Source organism: Onthophagus taurus, chromosome 3 (assembly GCF_036711975.1).
Source record: "Onthophagus taurus isolate NC chromosome 3, IU_Otau_3.0, whole genome shotgun sequence".
Lineage (NCBI taxonomy): Eukaryota > Metazoa > Arthropoda > Insecta > Coleoptera > Scarabaeidae > Onthophagus > Onthophagus taurus.
The window spans coordinates 16,818,052-16,839,931 of record NC_091968.1 but is presented as its reverse complement, the minus strand read 5'-3'; the positions used below and the strand labels follow the sequence as shown (position 1 = coordinate 16,839,931).

Sequence of the window (21,880 nt, the reverse complement as noted above, 5' to 3'; positions counted from 1 at the left end):
ATAGTTAAGTTACCCTATGGTAGGTTTCGGGTCGCAAAGATATTGAGGGCAATGAAAAGGCGGACAAGCTGGCTGTGAACTACAAAAAAGCCACTCAAAATAGGTAATTAGGACATGGGTGGACTCAAATGTAGCCTTGAGCTGGCAAGAACATCCAGGATACAGCTGAGCGGAGAGATGATGATAACTCCGTCGAAAAAGAAAACTAAAGAGGTTTTATGCAACGACAAGTCAGAGACTGCTGAACATATTCTGTGTGAATGCATCACCAGAGGCGGACTAAGGCACACATTTTCGGAAAGGTTAGCCTGACACCTAGTAACATAAAGGAACAAGACCTTGGAGCAATACTAAGGTTTATCAAGGACCTAAATTTTCTCTAAACCTTCGAAGGGCATAAGTTACAACAAATAGACCTCATAGACTTGTTGATTAATACACCTGATCTCTCTACCTCCATTTTCCTTATCACATATTCCAGAGCCAGATTAAGCTGGGTGGGTGCCCGTCCACCACTGTTTTAGGTCGTGTGAGATATGAACGAGATCTGTTAGTTGGCCTTCTATGTGTACGCATGTTTCAGTGCATGCCGAGGTGCTCTGTATAAACCATATCAGGTTTGCTGGTATATCAAAGCATTTTGATAGAATTATACGCCTGTCTGAAATCTACAAATATATTATGTCAACGTCTTATGCCCAGGCATTATTTAATATATTTATTATTTATTTATTAATACATTTGGTCGAAAGCACTTTATACCTCATGCACAGGGGCGAAATGCCGATGCCGCGGAAAATTCGACATGAAAGTTTGTTCATTTTTTGCATTTTGCCATTCGTCAGGCAAGTTTTCTTCTTGCCAGATCTTACTTCTGATGGTATGCCATCAATCCCTGGTGCCTTTCCATGTTTTGGCGCAGTAATTGCGTTTTGAATCATACTGATTGATATAGGTTCCATGGCACCATGTTCTCTTTGGTGTGGTGGACTGTTGCCTATTTCTAAAGCAGTCTCTATGTTTAATCCAAATGTCATTTATTTCACTACTATCACCTATTATTTTTCCTGTTACATCTTAGCATAAATTAAGCATTAAACTGTCTAACAAATTTATTAATTAATTAATAATTTCACTACCGGCCCGCCATCCCGTTTCGCATAACATAGGTAAATTTGCTACTAACTGTTTACGTAACACTCTTCGAAACTATTTAACGATTTACTTACTCTTAAATTGAGTATAAGTCATATTAGTATTAATCACTAAATGCAGTTTTTGTGCTTTATTAATTCTTTGTTGCACATCTGATTCTTTTCCAGTCATTATTGCATAATGACTTCTTCCCTTTCCTTATAACTACAGCTAAAGCAAACGCTTATGACTATGACTAAAACTAAAACACTTTGCATGAACCCACCTTTATATTCAGGTTGTACCTGCTTTTTACGTATCATTCATGGTGTTTCATTAGAGGTAGAAATGTAACTTTTTTGATCTTCCGGGATCTCTTTCCAGCTAATCTCTCTTGCTGTCTTGATCAGCTAGGTCTCTTCCACTCTTTGGAAGTATTCATTACATTTTTTTTATTTTTTCCCTAGCAAATCTCATGACATCTCCAAATCCACAAAATTCTCTTACAATTTTGTTCCTAACTTTATCTCGTCTTGTCTTTCCCACTATTGTTCTTACAGTACTCGCTTGTATCGGCGCTGGTTTCAGCTGCATACGTTACTATTGGTTTTATTATTTACCTTTTTTTGTTTTTTTAATATTATCCACTATGATATCTACTTCAATTTCGTTCCAATGTGTTATTGTTGAATGCTCTTTGGACAGGTTTATGTTTTGTTCGATTTATCTCTTTGATTCTTTTTGCAGCCTAGTGATTGCAGTAAAGGCTTTCTTTATGACGTAAACTTCCGATGTCTTATTATAGGGATTTTTTACCTCTGTAACTTCTATTGATGTATCACACAACTTTCTTTTAACATTTTGACAATTGTTTAGAGTAACTTCGCTACTCTTCGTGATAGCCTTGTCTTTTTACATCAAACTTCTTGCCGATTGCTGGGCCGGTCTGTTACATACATGTGATTTTCCTTTGGAAAAGTAATCTCATATCAGCTCGCTTACTTTCCGATAGCAAGTTAGAAAAATAAATTAAGGAAACATCACGGTCCACCTGCATCTTGACTTGTGTACCAGGTAGGAGTTTTTAAAATTATTCCCATTACTCAACGAATATCGCTCCTCGCACAAAAAGCTTACAAAAATATGTCCTCAAACCCTTCTCCTCTTTTCCAATCTTCAAATTTAGACACTATTTACAAAAAAATCGTGGATTCCTAAAAGATGACTAATCAGTGTAACATGGGCAGAAGGACTCGGTCGGTAGCCCGTTCCGGCTTCAAAGTTTAACTTTAAGTTTACATTGTATAATAACATTATTTAATTTTTTAATTGTGTTGTTTATTGATAATAATAATAATTCTTTATTGATGATATGTCAGCCGAAGCTATCACAAGTCATACATCAGCAGAAAATACAGAATATAAATATACATTATTTAGACAAACACAATAGTTTCTTGTTATGACGGAAAAACAGTATATAACAAATATATGCACTAGCTAAACAGCGAACAGGGAATAAATATAAATTGGTGGGTGACAATGAAAACGGCGAGATGGTCACATTAATTCAGTAAAATCACTGGTTAGAAATTTATTCACACTGTAAAAGGCCTTATCAAGTAAATACCTTTTTAGTACTGCTTTAAATTTCAGTGCTTCCAAATTTCTTACTCGTTCTGGTAACGCGTTATATAATTTTAAACCGTAAAAAATTGCGCCATATCTAGCCTTTGTCGTTCGAGTAAAATCTGAAACAAGGTCACCTTTATTCCGAGCATTATAAGAATGATAATCCCGATTTTTGCTGTAACCAGTTAAGTTATTCTTTATAAACAGTAAACAATTAAAAATGTACGCACAAGGAAAAGTCAGAATTCCAAATTCAATAAACTTTGCCCTGCAACCCTCCGCGTAACCCATGCCCGCCAGAACTCTCACACATCTTCGCTGAATACGAAAGACAAGTGAAGCGTGAGCAGAATGCCCCCAACACAAAATGCCGTACGTCATATGAGAATAGAAATGTAAAAAAACACTCTCACTAAGCTACGAATCAAATAAATACTGGTATTTACCTTTTAATCAAATGAAGAACATGCTCCTCCCATGTAACTTTGGCATCAAGGTGAATTTCGAGATATTTAACTGAGCTATTGTCATTTAAAGTTTGTGGCCTCAATGAGAAAATTAGGGACTGTGTTTTGTGTTCATTCACACTAAGACGATTCTCAGAAAATCACTTCAAAATATTTTTTTGGGATTCATCAACTAGTTGCTCCAGATCACACAGGTTACCAGATTTCTGCAATGCACTAGTGTCATCAGCAAAAAGAATAATTTCGTTGTTACTATTACTAAGGATTAACAGATCGTTTATGAATATTATGAATAATATAGGGCCGAGAACCGATCCATGTGGAACTCCGTACTTGCTAAGCAAACTACCAGATGATTGATTATTATATGTAACATATTGAACGCGATCTACTAGGTAGGATTTTATTAAGCTCACACTATTATTATCAAAATGAAGCAGATAGAGCTTACGCAGAAGAAGGTCGTGGGAGACGCAGTCAAATGCCATTGTCAGGTCGTAAAAGAATACCTGGGCATATAACCTATCATCAAAGCAACGCAACACAAATTCCATAAGTTTACGTATTAAGTTATTAATCGAGATGGGTGAAATAATACTTTCAGCAACGTTGCTAAAAAACCTGTTGAAATCATCTGCATTAACATTTTCATCGATGGGAGATTTATTTGATAATTTGTTGCTATTAATTACTTTCTACATGACAACTTAAGTATTTTTAGCATTTTTATATAGTCGATATTAGCATACTTTTTATTTATTTTTATTACTTGACGATACAGTCTCCTATGCCTTTGTATATCGTGCCGCCCAACAAGTTCAGGGTAACGCTTATAAAAACCATTTAGTGTGCACATTTTTGTTTATATTTGTTTATTTTATCACCGTATGTTTAATAAAAGTGGAGAGAAATAAATGTTGTACTTTAACGATGATAGTATTTATTGTTATTTTTTGGTTTCTACCGGTTTCGGCTTGACGCCATCCTCAGGAAACCACCTATTTAATTACAGATAAGGAAAATTTAAGATTATATCATTATTCTTATTTAAAGCTTCATAAAAATAAAATTAACTCATAAAATAAACTTACATTATATGATTTCTTTTCTATTACTAAACATAACATTCGGTTTCTCGCTTCTTTTTAAGTTAGATGTAATTGTTTAACGTTCAAATCACTAAAATTAATCTTTTATATAAACCCACGCTGTTTTTAGTGTTTGTGGGCAATTTTAGGCGTGAAAGTCTGTAATTTTCAGGTTATGTTGTATCATTATTCGGTTGGTATTACATTAAGTTGTGATCGCGGTTTTTTAAAAAAATTTTTGAAACTTTAAATTTTTTTTAAAAAATTATAATCTATGGACTAATATTCTTAAAAATTAAAATCAACATATTTTTAAAATAATATGAATATTTGTTAATGTTAATAAAAATTATCAGACATAGGCCAAGAATCAATTGCAATATGAAAACATACACATGTTCAGAGCAAACTGGAAAAACCTTTTCTTAAAAATGAATTATAAAAATATAAAAATCTTTTGAAATAAAAAGAATTTATAAAGAAAGGTAAAGGGGGTGTGTTAATAGGAAATTAGGAAATAAGGAATGGTAATCAAGGGATCCAGAACGTTGTAACACTCAGAATATTACTTTGTTCTGAGGTTCTCGTTCGTCTAGGGGGTTATCGAAAACTCAAAAAACTCAAAAACTTTAAAGTATCCACTTCTGAACACGTGTCAATGTCATTTAAACCATTACAAACAATAAAAGATCCCACAAGCAAGGCAAAACAGAAAATAGCAACAAATTCACAAACTGTCCTCAGGTGTTCAGAAACTAAAAATGCTAAGTAACATTTTTAATGAAAATGTTGTGACAATATCTTATACAAGGAAAAAGGTGGGAAAAGGGGGTGTCGGTAGGAAGATAGGAAAGATAGGAGTGGTAATCAAGGGATCCAGGACGTTCCAACACTCAGAATATTACCGTGTTCCGAGCTTCTCGTTCGTCTGGAGGTTTTTTTGGTGAGGTAAATGGGATTTGTAGGCTCATGTATGGGGGTGTCTTGTTGTAGCCTGTATCTGTTCGTTTAGTGATTCTTGTTGTGTTTGAATTTATTAATTTCGTAGTTTTCTAATATTCCGAGATTGTTTCCTTTGTTTTTTTGGTGTATTATTGTAGCGTCTTTGTTTCCGTCGAATTCATGTGTTGTGTTTTCTCTCAGATGTTTTCCAAAGTTAGATTGAGGTCGTACTTTGTGTTCCTTTATTCTAATTCCTAGTGCTCTACCTGTCTCTCCTATGTATGTGTGTTTTCTAATTTATTTGTCTTGTCCTTGTTATTAATCAGTGTTTGTCCTATTGTATTGTTGCATCTTGCTGTCAGTTGTATGTTATATTTTCTAAAGTTTTCCTTAGTTTTTCAAAACAGTGTCCTTGATATGTTATGCTTCTGTATATTTTAGGGTTTTCTTCTTGTATTATGTTAAGTGAGGTATGATTTCTAAGGTTATTGTTATTTTGTTGTTTTAAATGATTTTGTCAATTATCAATGTTGGAAAAACATTATTGGTGCTTATTTGTTTTATGATTTTAATTTCTTTCTTCAGGTTGTCAGTGTTGTTGTATGTGCACGTTCTATGTATGATCTCAATGAGGCTGTCTTCTGTGAATGTTCATGAAAAGAATTATAGGGTATTATTGTATCTGTTTATGTAATCTTTCTATATATGTCAAATTTGAATGTATTGTCGGTTCTGTCAATTGTCCAATCCAGGAAGTTTATTTTGTTGTCCTTTTCTTCTTCTATGGTAAATTTGATGTTTTCATGTAGTGAATTAATGTATTTATGAATATTGTCTATGATGGTTTTATCTTTGGTGTTTATAATAATGAATATGTCATCTACATATCTTTTCCAGAGTATGATGTATTTATTATATGAGTTCTCGGAATTAATTATTTTGTTTCTCTCTATTTTATCCAAAAATATGTCCGCTATCAGGCCACTTAGTGGTGATCCCATGGGAAGTCCTTCATTATAGGTGTATATGTTACTGTTGCAACGACAAAAGTTTTGCAAATTATTATGCAATTATGCAAATTTAGTTCAGAATGAGTATTAGACATTTTTGTTTTAACTGGAAAACTAGCATTTAAAGCAGCTGTGATTTCTTGTATAAACATGGAATACTTGTCACTAATTTCCATTGCAACGCAATCTACAAATTCAAAGTTTATCTTTGCAACATTATTATAGAAAGTAAATAGACCAAGCTTTGTAACAGGTCTATAGGTTGTTATTTTTTTTGCAACTGCGGGCTTTATCGGATCTATAGATTTAAAACAAATAGCCAAGTGGTCGGACAAGCATGAGCCAACAACACTGGCCACATAAAAACACTTGCGAATATTTGTGAAAACGTTGTCCAAACATGCAGCGTTTCTGGTATTCTCATAATTTGTCCTGACCAAGCTATAAGATCTGCATAAGGAACAGAGCATCTCCACCTCTCTACATACTTTATGAAAATGTACATTAAAATCGCCGGTCGGGACAATATTCCTATTCAACATTAGTTTGCTCAATACCATGTCCAATCTCGTCATAAAAGAGTCAAAAATGTGTATGTCATTATAATTAATCCCTGCAACCTCAAAGTCCACCTCATTTGAGTAACTCACAATATCAAACGACAAGGGCCTGAGGGATACTGTTTCTCTAGCATAAATAGCGACTCCACCATGTGAGTGCAGCGATCTGCAAAAACCGGAAACTATTTTAAAATCAGTTATCTTTACAATGTTAGATTCATTTTCATTTAACCAATGCTCGTTTAGGCATAAAATACTATATTTTGAATCTATAAGAAAAGCCTCGAACTTAAAACTCTGACTACGCAAACTTCGCACATTATAGTGTAGTATAGATGTAACCATCCCTGACATATCAACATCGCCATTACATAAGTCATTTACAATCGGATCACTTATAGCTAAGACATTTCCTCGTGTATACGCAAATTTGGAAAATTTTGAGTACAATTTTCGGAGGCACTTATTATTATTATTGCTGCCGGGCTGAGGAAAGCGGCCCCTCTCGTTACCGCGACCTATAAGATCTATTGTAACTTTAGCCCTCTAAAGGTTTAGGGCAAATGTAGGTCCTTAATGAACCTTAGTATTGTCCTGAGGTCTTGAACCTTTATGTCGGTAGGTAACAGGGGAGTTTTACCGAAGATGTTGTGTCTTAGACGGCCTCTGGCGACGTAATTGCACAGTATATGTTCAGCAGTTTCTGACTCGTCGTTGCATAGTCGACAAGTTTGATCCTCAGCTTGTCCAATGTGGAAGAGGTGGTATTTGAGGGGCGCATGGCCGGTAAGGTAGCCTGAGAGCGTTCCCCTTTGCTGAGGCATAAAACCTCTTTGGTTTTGTTTTGCGACAGAGTTATCATACTCTTCGCTTGTCTGTGACCTGGAAGTTCTTTCCAGCGTAAGGCTATCTTTGAAACCTCCCAGTTGTTGATTATTTGTTTTAGGTGGCTTGTTTGTAGTCCACAACCAGGTTGGGGTCTAATGAAGGGCGTGTTTGCTGCCTCTTTGGCCAGCTTGTCGGCCTTCTCATTGCCCTCAATGTTGCTGTGACCTGGAACCCACCATAGGGTAACATCATTGCCCTTAGCGAGTTCTCTCAGGTTGTTGGTACATTCTGTGATCAGTGCGGACGCTATAGGCCTGAATTGCCTTTAAGGCCGCCCGACTGTCTGTGAAAATGTTTATGGATGCACCTTTTTGTCCCTTCTGTAGGTTCAAAGCGGTGCAGAAGTTTATAGCAAGAACTTCTGCTTGGAAAATTGTTAAGTCCGAGCTGAGGGGCAATTTGATGTGGCTATTTGGTCCACTGATGCCCATGCCTACTCCAGATCTTACTGTCTTTGAAGCATCGGTGTACCAGGCTAGGGCTCCTCTTTTTAGTTGAGCCCAATCATCCCTGCTTCTAAATATGACCTTATACGGTTGGTTGAAATTGTATTCCGTCGGTATGAGGTCCGTTTTAATTTCAATCAGGTGATTTAGACATGGGTCCTTGAGGATCTCGAGGTGTCCTCTGAGGTTACCCTGCATCAACTTGAGTGAAGAAACTGTTTTCAGTGATAAGACACTTAAGGCTGCCTCCTTTTGTATATATAAATGGAGCGGTGTGAGACCGAGTAGGGTTTCCAAAGCAGCCGTTGGACAGGATCTCATTGCACCCGTTATGTTAAGACATGCTAACCGCTGGATTTGTTCCAACTGTTGTTGTGCTGTCTTATGTTTTGTTTTTGGCCACCAAATCAATGAGGCGTAGGCGACCATGGGTCTGATTATTGCTACGTAGGCCCAATGAGCCATTTGTAGTTTGAGACCCCAGTTCCTTCCTGGGAGCCTGCGGCAAATCTGGTTTGCCATGATGGCCTTTTTCCTCACCTTATCTAAGTGTGACCTTATCCAGTTTAGTTTACTGTCAAGTATTACCCGGTTTCTGTTTTGAGGTTAATAGTTCTGCTTTAAATGGAGGGTGCTTTTATTTGTAGCTTCCTTCTCCGAGTGAAAGGGACTATCTCGATTTTATTGGGATTGATGCTGAGCCCATTGCTTCTACACCAAGTACTGGTGAGTAGTAGGGTTTTCTGCATTAGCTGAGTTATGATTGAATCATATTTACCTCGGATTGTGATTACCAGGTCATCAGCATACCCTTGTATCTTAAATCCGTTTTTAGTTAGGGTGTTCATCAAGTCATCAACTACCAGGCACCATAATAGAGGTGATAGCACTCCCCCTTGGGGACATCCTCTTAACGCCTGTATAGTCAGCGACTCGCCTCCCAGACTGGCTGTGATCTGTCGACTTTTCAACATGGCTATACACCACTTGATTGTCGACGGATGTATGTCTTTTACGTTTAGAGCCTTCTCTAGGGATTCATATGAGGTGTTATCAAACGCACCCTCTATGTCTATGAAAGCACATAGGGTTGTCTCTTTGGTTGCAATTGCCTCCTCTAAAATGCTAGTCAAAGGATGGAGAGCGGTAATTGTTGATTTTGCTTTCTGGTCAGCATGTTGGCTAGGGTGGAGTGGATTTGTGACAAGCACTTCATTCCTTAGGTATTGATCGATTACCTTTTCCATCCCTTTGAGGAGAAATGAAGTTAGGCTAATTGGTCTGTATGCCTTGGGGTCCGCGTTTGAACGTCTACCACCTTTAGGTATGAAGACCACCTTTTCTTTCCTCCATAGAGTGGGTATATAGCTAAAGCTGTAGCTAGCTACATATAGGGATATTATTATTGGGAGAAGGTCTTCTAAGCCTTTTTGCAGAAAGATAGGCAGAGTTCCTTCTCCTCCAGGCGATTTTAGCGGCTTGAAATCGGGGGCACTTAGCAAAGGTTTGTTTGGTGCGCGATCAAGTTCGACCACATTTACCCTAATTAAGTTCTGATCATTGGAACAGCCAACTTTTTTGCTGATATTAATAACTAATTTAGCAATATAAGATAATAATTTACGTTTACCAGACCAATTAAAGAATTAAAGAATTTGTTTCTACATAACTGTTTCCCGTAGGATCTATTTTTCGTAGATAATTATACATTTGCATATTAAAATGGTAAATTTGATTATTTATATTATCCTTCCCCTGCCAATAGGGAATCGACTCGCAAATAACATTTGTAATCTTTGACAGACTTTGGACAACTTTACTTGACTACTTTGGACTTTAGACAGACTTTGATTACTTTGGACTTTAGACAGACTTTTGACATACTTTGCGTACTTTGGACTTTAGACAATACTACTCTTTAGTATGTCATTACAACCCGCAAAAATTATTACATAATCGTTGCTCACGGAATTTATGGACTCCTGTATTTCTTCAATATATTTTAAGTCATAAAAATAACACCTTTCAATTATTTAAAATAGTACAATATTTCTAAGAAAGATTTTTTACAAATAAATTCAATTTGATTTAACAATTTTTCTTAGGAACAAATTTACGACGATATTTACTTTATTACTTCATTCGAAAAAAACGTGCTTAAAGCATCGTACGCGTTCAACCCAAAGAAAAATAGTTATCTAAACCATTTTTAAATAATATGTCAAACAGTAGCGAGAGTAATTAAATCCTAAATGACCTCCATTAACTAATACGATAGTGATTTATCTTTAGTGGGCGTCCACAATATCAAGTTCAAAGTCGAGTTTTTACTAGTTTAGTGTAAGTGTTTTACTTTGTTGTTTATTAACGCTAAATTTAGACTGTAAAGAGATTGAAAGTATTTCAGAGTTTGTTTGTATGGTTATTCAAATCGAGGAAAAACAAGTTTTGCGAAACGTATTTAATTAATAATTTTCATCTAGCCGAGCGTTAATAATTAAAAAATTTACACATTTATGTAACTCGGATATTTCGCTGTGTGTCATAGGATTAAATTCATAATTTATTACCTTGAAATGCGATTATTGTAAACAATTAAAGCTAGATAACTTTTTATACGAACATCTGTTTGTTTAGTTGCATAATCTTGTAAAATGATTCGATGAATTTAGGTTTATTTTTAAATTGTTTTTAATCTATTTCCTTTAAATAAGTAAATTAATTTATTATAATCTTAAAGTAATCGTTTCTAAACGTATTTAAACATAAATTAAAATCAATACAATTATAGAATTTATCTCTAGCCTCCTTATTTGTTTAATAACCAGTGTGTATTATCAGAAAAGATAAACGGATTCTATTGTGTCTGGCCACACACATATTTTTTACTTATTATTTGCTTTTGTGTTTCCAGAAATACATGTTTCATTTCTACATTTCATAAGTGGCAAAATAATAAAAATGGCACGGTGGAAAATCAACAAGAAATTACTTCCTATTAAAGCCCATTATTTTTTCTTCATGGCGTGTAAGTATAAATAAAATTAATTTGATGTAATAATAAATACAAAATTTATTGATTTTGTAGCAATGGGACCAATTTTGCCGCAACTAACCGTTTTCGGAAGAGAAATGGGGATTTCCCCGCTTGTTATGGGGACTGTAACCGGAATTTTGCCTTTAATATTTTTAGTGGCCAAACCGATTTTTGGAATGGTCGTTGATGTTTATAGAAATTACAGAAAAGCAATTTTTATGGGAATAATTTTGACGATGAGCATCTCGTTTGGGTTATTTTATATAATTCCGACTAGATCGATAAATACGTTCGAGAAAACATTGAATTGCGAAGAAGCAACTTTATGCAATGTTTCAGTTAGTAGTTCTAACAAAGATAGGTACTTTGGTTACCATTATAAATTTATTTAAACTAACTTTTTTTATCAAAATTTGTATCAAAATTAAAAAAGAAAATTCGGTCAAAATTAATTATTTTTGTTTTTAATTGTAGATGATTCAATATTCTTGTAATAACACAAAAGGAGTAACGTGTTATTGTTATGGACATACGGATTATAAATTTACTGGATTATTAATAAACAATAATGGCAGTAATGACGATCTTCACGTGTGTTACGATACTTATCCAATTTTTTGTAACGCAACTTGTAATTTACATTGTACCGAAGACGTTGAAATTCACAGTAATTGTTTGTATTCAACGCCCGAGTTTTGGATGTTTTTGATCTTTATGGCAATTGGGATGATTTCATTTAATGTGACGAACTCGTTGAGTGATGCAATTTGTTTTGATGTAATTGGTAAGAAAGAACTTTATTTATTAACTTAATTTTAATTTAATGTTTTGCGTATTTTGAAGTGTTATTATTATTACTGCCAGGCTGAGGAGAGCGGCCCTTCTCGTTATCGCCACCTATAAGATCTATTGTAATTTTAGCCCTCCAAAAGTTTAGGGCAAATGTAGGTCCTTAATGAACCTGATTCCAAGGTCTTGTACCTTTATGTCGGTAGGTGTCAAGAGAGCTTTACCGAAAATTTTGTGTCTTAGACGGCCTCTGGCGACGCAATTACATAGTATACGTTCGGCTGTTTCTGACTCGTCGTTGCAAAGTCTAGAAGTTTGATCCTCAGCTTGTCCGATGTAGAAGAGGTGCTATTTTAGGGGCGCATGGCCGGTCAGGTAACCTCAGAACGTGCTTGGATCTCCTTTGCTGAGGCATAAAACCTCTTTGGTTTTGTTTTGCGATGGAGTTATCATACTCTTCGCTTGTCTGTGACCTGGAAGAAGTTCTTTCTAGCATAAGGTTACGTTTGAGGCCTCCCAACTGTTGATTACTTGTTTTAGGTGGCTTTTTTGTAGACCACAACCAGGTGGGGGACCAACGAAGAGCGTATTCGCTGCCTCTCTTGCCAGGCTGTCCGCCTTCTCATTGCTCTCAATGTTGCTGTGACCTGGAACCCAGCCCCTAGCGAGTTCTCTCAGATTGCTGGTACACTCTCTGATCAGTGCAGAGTCACACGTATAGGCCTGAATTACTTTTAAGGCGGCTCGACTGTCTGTGAAAATGTTTATGGATGCACCTTTCTGTTACATTTGTAGGTTCAAAGCGGTGCAGAAGTTTGTAGCAAGAACTTCTGCTTGAAAAATGGTTATGTCCGAACTGAGGGACAGGTTAATGTGGCTATTTGGTCCACTAATGCCCGATATTGAAGTGTTAACTAGACAAATCATTAGGTATGAAGTATAAATTAAACATTCCTTGAACGGTAGACAATTAAGAAAGTTGCATCTTGATATAAGTTGGGCCCAAATTCCGTGCACATCTACGCTAACGTTCATGGAATGTTTTGGCTTCAGTTTTCGATATTTTAGGATTTATCAAAGTTATATGTATATGAAAATCCAATAATTAAACGGATGTTTTTCAAGAAAGCATAACTCTAATCACTAAACTAGGCCATTATGGAATGCTTATGAGGGATAAATTATGTCTGATAAATGTTGATTATTTTCACTAACACAAATTTGAAGTCGTTTATGAAAGTTAGGTTTTGCCAAAGTTTTTTCGGCGATTTCTGTGATTTTCTTATGTATTTCAGTGTATCCACAAGTTGTTTCTGTAAGTCGTGGCATAATTTTAATCACAAATACTAGAGCAAAAATGATGGCATTCGTGTAAAAATTTTTGGTCTAAACCCATAGCCTTCAAAGTTAAGAAATTTCTAAACATTCTTTTTTCTAAAAACGCATCAATAGTACATTTTTCCATCATAATTTGGCAAAACTGTACCTACTCGCAACGGATGATCAGCAATTTTTAATTCTTCTATTGTCGACAAGTGGGATGGATACAATTGCTGTTCGTGTGGGACACGTCAAACCGTACTTTTGGATATTCCGAAATGTCTTCTTATATCAACACTAATAGTACTACAACAGCACTAGTGCAGTAATAGTATTACGATCTGTCACAAAATCCAGAATGTTTTCTTCTAGTTCGGGGGTACAAACTGACCTCTGATCGTTATTGTTGCATTTTCTGCGGTTGGGAAATTTTTTGCAATGTCTTTTCGCCACTGCATTAGCATTGCCTAAATACTCTCCCAACGTTAAAAATACTATGTCAGTTTGCTAACTAAAACTGTAATTATTTACCATTTTAAACAATTATTAATAATTAACAAATGTTGGGTAATAATTTGCGGGTTGCTTTACTGTTTTACTTATAATTTGTTTTCGTAGGCCTATGATTAATGAAAACATTTCAAATCGAGGTTGTATCTTTGTGTGAATAAAATGATGCGTATAATCAAAAATTTCAAAGAGTGAACCTCATTTTAAAATGAAATAGGCTTTTAGAATCAGTTGCAAAATTTAAGGGTTTACCACATAATAAAAAAGTTTTAAGGAAATAACGTTTGTGAACAGCCTGTATAGTATTGGTTCCGTATTTACATATTTACAAAAGTAATCTTAAATGATTTCTTATGAGAACATTGCACTGTTTGCCAAATTTAATCTTTCTAAGACAAATCATATTGGAAATGCTTAAAAATTTCTTAACTTTGAAGGCCCATATCTTAGCCATTTATGTTTAGACCAAAAATTTTTACACGAATTGTCATCATATTTACTCTAATATATTGCAAGCACTGGATGATCTTTTTCCGCCATCTGCACTTTGCGTTGCAACATGTCCTGGCCATTGCCGCTTCAGGCCAATAATCCTCGCCACTACATCTGTGATCTTCGGATCTCCTCATTGTGCACTCTGTCTCTGAGACTGATCCCCAGCATTGTTGCCTCCATGGTTCTTTGGTTTGTACTTTACCTTTTTTTCGTGAGCGCGGTGGGTTCTAGGTCACATGTTGTTACCGGTAGTACGCAGAACTCAAACACTTTCCGTTTCAGGTTAATAGGCATGGCTGGATTTTAGAGGATGAACCTAAGATTTCCAAACGCTGTCCTTGTCAATCCTATCTTTTTTGTTATTTCGATGATCTGGTTTTCTTGGCCCAGCTTGATGTCGTGACCAAGGTAGACGCAGTGTTCTACAACTTCTATAATTTTATATAATTTTTGTCGAAAACTAGGGAGCATCCGGCCTCAAGATTTTTGTCTTTTGAAGGTTTATCCTTACAGTTGGTCTAAGAATGCTGATACTTTATGGAGCTGTTCCAGTAATTTTCTTCCTGCAGACTTTTTAAAAGAAAAACATTTATTTTCATAGAAACAACCACTTAATTTACCAGTTAGCATGCACTCTTTTCAAAAATTCTTCATAGATTTCTACGATTTTGTTACATAGTCTTTAATTCTTCAAGTACGCGTAGTTTTCTTTCATATATACATGATTTCTAAAAACTGATAGATATAATATAACAGATAAAATACGCGCATGGAAAGATCGGATGAGCGTGGAAAAACTAGAAGATCTCCAAACCGTGAAATCACATGATTAGGGAATGTAGTTCGAACAGCCGTCATGCAAGCTCAATCTGTGTGGGCAGTGACTCTATTTTGTTGATTCGTCTTCTGCAAAGTTCAGGTGGGAAATAGGTTTCAAACATGTTGTTGGCATAGCGGTCTGAATTATTTATTAGTTTTACGTTGTGCTATAAGTATGCCGTGTTCTTGACTCTCCAGCGGCATGACGAATACTAAATGGAAAATGCTTCATGACGTCTTTCAAAAACATCCGCTTCCCGTTACTCACTCTGTACAACTGGAGATAGAAAGTGGCTTATCTCTTTAAAGTTTTTGGTGGTGATGTCAATTAAGAAATTGGAATTTGAAAAGTAGTTTAACTAATTAATGTTTCAAAAATAATAGAAATGTGATCTTCTGGATAAATGCTTAACACTGGTTGAATGTGGTTCCGCTGAATTAATAGAAGTGGAAGGTTGTAGATTTCTACTATTGGACTTTACTACTGATGATAAAATGAGCAAGTATTGATCACTGGTAACATCTGCGGCTTTTTTTTTCTGCATTTGATCTCTCTGTTACAAATGCCGGCTAAGTCAAGTTCTTGTTTATATTTCTGTTTTACGAAATTCAGCCTAAATATTAGTTTGCGTAAGATCTAACGGTATAGCATTAGCAGTAATGGGTGGAATGTCATAAATTGACATGGTTTTCCTTGGAATGTTTCGTATCTATGCTAACATTTGTTGTATGACATCGAGTGCTTTGAGCTTATGACATCGATGAATACGTTTTAACATCTCACTCTTACTTTCTTTAATACATGGTTTTCCCTCTTATACAGGGTGAGTTATTAGTAGCCCGGCGAATGATGGTTGTTAAACCGTTTGAGAAAGAAAAAAATGTTTTCTACAAAACTTGTTTGACTTACCACTTTCTATTCCTTAAAATTATTTTCATTTATACAGGATGCTCCATTTAGGCGTAACGGAGAGTATGTTGACTTTTTAAATGGAACAGACTGTATATTTTATCATATTATGAATAGAATTAAATTTGTTTATACAACCGTATATGTTACTAACTCATAGCGTTCATAGTTCCTGAGATATTCAATTGTTTTTCCAAAATGTGTCCATTTTAAAACCTATGTAAAAAGGACATTTTTTCCAATTTTGCCTTGAAACTATGTCAGATAATAGTCAAAACCAGTAGGTAAATGATAGTATCCAAAGATATTAGATACGTTATACAGCATGTTCATAAAGCTTAGTTACTTTTGATGTTTTTCAAATGGCTTTTTCATAACTTTTTTAAATGGACCGTTAATTAATGATAAGCATGTCATATATCTAACTTCCTTGTAGTAGCTTTCCTGATATTTAGTATTTAAAGAATAATGTGTAATAAAATATACGTTATTGTACTTAATAGTATATTCTGTCTATGTTTATAAGTTTTTTTTGTTCTTCCTTTTATTATTTGATTAATATTTTATAATGTAAAATAGTTCTGATGTCATATACCAAATTTTAATGTGACTTGGTACTTTATGAGATTTAAAAAGATGTAAATAATAAAATATGCAATTGTTTTGTCATATAATTTACGACTTTAAAGAAAATAAGATGCACATGTTAAAGGATACCTCAAGGTCTTTTATACAGCGCACTAATGCTTGTAGAAGAGAAAATGGGCGGCATTTTGAACAACTTCTAAATGTAAATTAAATTAATACCTACTTATTGAGCAACGTTTAGTAATTGTTTATAGTTTGTTGCTGCATTTCCTTCAAATAATTTAGTAATAAAAAGTAAAAAAGGGATTTATTGTTTTGTCATTTAATTGTATTTTTTGTATTTTTATCACGTTTTGCTTATTTATTTATCAAAGTTTTTTTTTTAAGTGTATTTCGATATAATATATATATATATTACTGACCTACAAATGATACACAAACTAAAAAAAATCACATTCTGTCACTTGTTTAAGTACAATAATGACATTTTATTACACATTTTTCTTTAAATTCTAAATATCAGGAAAACTATTAAAGTTACACATATGACATACTTATCATTAATTAAAGGGAACTTGATGAGCAATTCAATTAGCACACAATATACAGGGTGTTCCATTTAAAAAACTTATGAAAAAGCCATTTGAAAAACATCAAAAGTAACTAAGCTTTATAAACACGCTGTATTGTGTATCTAATATCTTTGAATACTATCATCTACCTACTGGCTATGACTATTGTCTGACGTAGTTTCAAGGAAGAATCGAAAAAAATATCGATTTTACATCGTTTTAAAAAAGATCCTGTAATGGACACATTTTGGAAGAACAGTTGAATATCTCAGGAACTATGAACGCTGTGAAATAGTAACATATACGGCTGTATAAACAAATTTAGTTGTATTCATAATATGATAAAATAGGATGTTCCATTTACACAAATTTACGTACTCTCCGCTACGGTTAAATGAAACACCTGTATAAGTGAAAATAATTTTACGTAATAGAAAGTGATGAGTGATGAGTCAAACAACTTTTGTATAAAATATTTTTTTGTTTCTCAAACGGTTTTGTAACTATCGACAGCCGGGATACTAATAACTCACCCTGTATATTTCTCTTATCTTATTTTATCTCTCCCTCTCCTTTGCTTTTAAGTGCTTCTCTATATATATATATATATATTTCCATTTCGGTAACGAAAGTTTTTTTCTCTTGTTCTCATTATTTCCTTTACTTTAACTTGCATGTGTGTCTTGCTCTTTCCCCCGTCCTCTTCTCCTTCTCCTCATCACTAGCGCTTCTGTCACTATAGATATTCATATTACTCTTTTTGTACCGCTACAGTATGTATTGTCTATTTATCTGGCGCCAGGTTAACTATCGCCAGGTCGGCCCATTGTCGTAAAATCTTATTCCAACCTATCTACCACCTAAAGCGGGCCAAATCCAAAACACTTAAGTTTAAAGAAAGACGTAACTCGAAACATCAATTTTAAATTATATCTTGTGCATTACTGGACCTGTTCGATCACGGGTCTAATAATCTTTTTGAGGCCTTCACGTCCTCGTTTTCGCTCCGTATGTGAGGATCGGCCTCACTAGCGGATTGTATATTGTTATCCTTGTTTTACGACTGAGGACTCGCGAGCAGAAGTGTCTCTGAACAAATACCTGTTTGCGAAATTGAGAAGTCGTCTGATTTCATCCCTACATTCACATTCATTGGTAGAGTTCACGAGAGATCCAAGTACACAAAACTATCAACTTGTTCGAAGAAGTATTCGCCAAAATGAATTGTTAACAAATGTTTGCTTGGCGAGTCTCTAGTGGCAACCATGTACTTTCTTTTCTCCAAGTCTCTTACTACTCCAACTTACACTCTTCTAGTGTGATGAAGCATTCCTCCAAGTCTATTTTACTGTGAGCTATAATATCAATACCATCGGGGTATTCCAGAAGTTGTTCTGATTTATAAAAGATCGTACGGTCACTTCTTATTCCAATTTCTCGGATTGCCTTTTCCAGTGCTAGTTTAAAGAATCTCTACTGATAAGACCAAATGCATGCTGATACCAAAGGAGCAAATAAGGTGCAAATTAGCAATCTACGTCCCAGGACATAACACGGCAAAACCACACAAACTAAACAGACCATATGGTCTATCAACAAGAAGAAGAAAAAGATTAAAGAGTAAGCATGAGAGTGAGTCTTCCTATCTCAGTCCTTGCTTTATTTGGAAGCTCTTGGAGACTGCTTGTATCGTAACAGATGATGTTATATCTGGTATTTTCGTTTGATTTAGACGTACGATTTTTTCTGGTATCCCAAATTCTATCATTGCGTTAAGGAGAGCGGATCCATTGATACTGTCATACGCCTTTTTAAAGTCAAATGGTGTGTCTTGATGTTATATTCAAGGCTCTTTTCCAGCATTTACCGCAATGAGTAAATTCACCTTCCGGGAGTGAATCCACACTGGTACTCGACCACTTCGTTAGCATAGGGGTGAAGTTTGCTGTACAGTATTTTGTATGCTGCTATCAGAAGACTTATCCATTTGTAGTTATCGCAGTTGGGAGGGTCGCCCTTTTTGTTCAGTGGGTATATTATTCCGCATCACTATTCTTGAGGCATTTCTTCCCTCTCCCATATCGATCTTATCAGATCTGATCTTTCTTATATAGTTCGCTGCATATTTCATCAAGCCCCGAAGATTTATTATTTTTTAGTTTTTTAATGGTGTTAATAATTTCTTGTTAGGTCTTAATTGGTTGCATTGCTGGAACTGGTTTTCTTCCAGTTTCTTTTCAAAGTGTCTCAACGCTCGTCCCGTTTTCTTGTTTAATGTAGATTTTAGACAACTTATATCAAAGATATTTAGATTGAAAGTATGCGTTGAATTTCAATCACTTATTGGAACCCAAAAAAACTGTGTTAAAAATGTTGGTAGCATAATGATAATAATGATGTAACATGTAATTACATCATTATTGTTTTATTATATTTTTAATATTTATTTTAGGTTTGGATCACGAATACGGAAAACAAAGAGTTTGGGGAACAATAGGTTTCGGTTCGACCGCCTTAATATCCGGTTACATCGTCAATCTTTTCTCCACCAACGCAATATCTTACAAACCAGCAATAATCTGCATGTTAATTTTTGTTTTATTCGATTTAATAGCCTGTTTCAAGTTAAAGGTAATTTTTAATAATTTTACATCTTTTAGATCTTTTATTAACATCTTTTTTATAGCTCCCTGTAATCGAATCACCCAAAAACATCTTCAGAGATTTAGGTCGCTTACTAAACAACAGCGATACCATCGTATTCATATCTTTTTCTGTTTGTGCTGGAGTAGTTGATGGATTTATAGTGTTCTTCTTATTTTGGTATCTCGAGGATTTAGCCCTAGCAAGCGGTACATTGAATATTAAATTAATCGAAGGGTTAACGGTAGCGGCCGAAACTTTAATTGGAGAGGTGGTCTTCTTTTATATCGGGGGTTTAATTTTGGAACGTTTCGGGCACACAAAAACATTCACTATGTGCTTTATCTTTTACGCATTACGCTTGGGATTAATTTCAATCGTTCCAAACCCTTGGTGGATATTATTAATTGAATGCTTTATGCAAGGCCCCACTTACGCATTAACATATACGACTATTGTGGAATACGCTAATGTTATAGCCCCGCCTGGAATGAGTGCCACTTTACAAGGAATTGCTGCTGGGATGGATGACGGTTTTGGTGAGTTAATGTTTTAATTAAAATCTTGATTTTCCAATCAAATTTTTTATTTAAGGATATGCTATTGGAGGGATTTTAGGAGGAGTTATTTATAAATATTTGGGTGGTAGATATACGTTCCAAATTTTCAGCACTTTCGCGTTATTATGCAGCTTAATACACGTTATTTTACATAAAACCATCTTAAAGAGTCATTTTGACGAAGACGACCGAAAAGATGTTGTTTATCATGTAACTGAACAATCTAATTTAATGACAGAAAATAATCAAAAAAAATTGGAACATAATACACAAAATGTACAACAAAATGTTCAAGAAAATCAACAAAAAGATCTTCAAAATGTTCAAAAACTGGAACAAGTCACGTAAATAAATTGATTAGATGTAAATCAAAAATTTTTTTATTTGTTTTTATACCTTAATTGTCGATGTAATTGTGTAAAAATAGAAGATAAAGAATGGGGAAACGTCGCGCAACATAGAACAAAGGTCTTTTAGTTTAATGGATGAATTAGCAAGTTTATAATTTGTCGGTGTCTACAGGGGTGGTGGTTTCGTGATATTGGGTAATTCCGGATTAATTTTTGGAAAAGTGATTTGACCGGAGCGCGTCTTTCCCGGTGAATTCGTTCGGGAACGTCACAGCTGTTTCTTTGCTGCCTAATAATAGAGGGCTTAATTATTATTAAAGGGTTTTAGCGAAATAACTTTTAAAACATCTTTTTTAGCTGTATTGAAATATATATCAAGTGTGCTTCAAAAATATCTTGATTTACTCGTGTGACGATTGCAACAAACATCCCAGCAACAAACTTTTACCCATAATTTCCTTATTATTAGAGATAACGAAAAACTAAATGCACCACTTGAAAGCTTGAATCTTTCTCTATCTAAAACCCGGCTCAAATAAATCCTGCTCATATAAGAAAGTTATGGCCAGAACAAGGTTTAAAAATGGCTAAAACGTATGAATTTAGCAGTTTTTGGCCAAAAACGTACTTGTGCAAGCGCGCGATTGCCGCGTGTTATACACTACTAGAAAGAGCAGGAAATTTTCGATAAGATAGATATACTTCTATAGTTTTTCCCCTATCAAATAAGGAAGTTGTTTAGAGGAAGAGTATTTAAGCGTTTCTGCGTTGAGGGATACAAAGTACACACAATTGTGTTTTAGGGCTAGAATGATGTAATTTCCGGATAAAAAAACTTTTCTTTAGCAGGTACTCCTTTAGAGTTAATATGTCTTTTGAGGGATCCGGTTGAAAATTTTTTGAGAGGCTTAAAAATTAAGAAAAAAATAAATTACTGAGATTAAGTGTAGGCACACATGGTCGATTTTTAGTCGGCCGATAGTTTAGTCGATGGACATAAATGTATTAAGTTTAAGTTTAATGTAGGTGCGCACACAATGCGACTGCAGATCAACTCGATTTTTTAATCAAAAGGAGTCGATGTGCACTTATGATTAAAAAGTTGTGCAACTATCGTACA

The 21,880-nt window shown here is 34.8% G+C and overlaps 1 protein-coding gene across 2 annotated transcripts in view; it reads left to right on the top strand.

The window, feature by feature from the left end:
• The window catches only part of LOC111417700 (major facilitator superfamily domain-containing protein 6), a 63,585-nt gene extending 42,789 nt beyond the window's left edge, over positions 1–20,796 (top strand). The window contains exons 1-7 of one of the 2 annotated variants that reach the window (XM_023050060.2): positions 10,372–10,507; positions 11,082–11,195; positions 11,256–11,542; positions 11,679–11,988; positions 19,660–19,838; positions 19,894–20,389; positions 20,445–20,796. In XM_023050060.2, the coding sequence (XP_022905828.2) occupies positions 11,129–11,195; positions 11,256–11,542; positions 11,679–11,988; positions 19,660–19,838; positions 19,894–20,389; positions 20,445–20,758 (1,653 nt within the window). In that variant the 5' untranslated portion in view covers positions 10,372–10,507; positions 11,082–11,128 and the 3' untranslated portion in view covers positions 20,759–20,796. Of the gene's footprint in view, positions 1–10,371; positions 10,508–11,081; positions 11,196–11,255; positions 11,543–11,678; positions 11,989–19,659; positions 19,839–19,893; positions 20,390–20,444 lie in introns of those variants that run through there. The other variant, XM_071194905.1, reaches the window with a different exon arrangement.
• Positions 20,797–21,880: the final 1,084 nt, after the last annotated feature.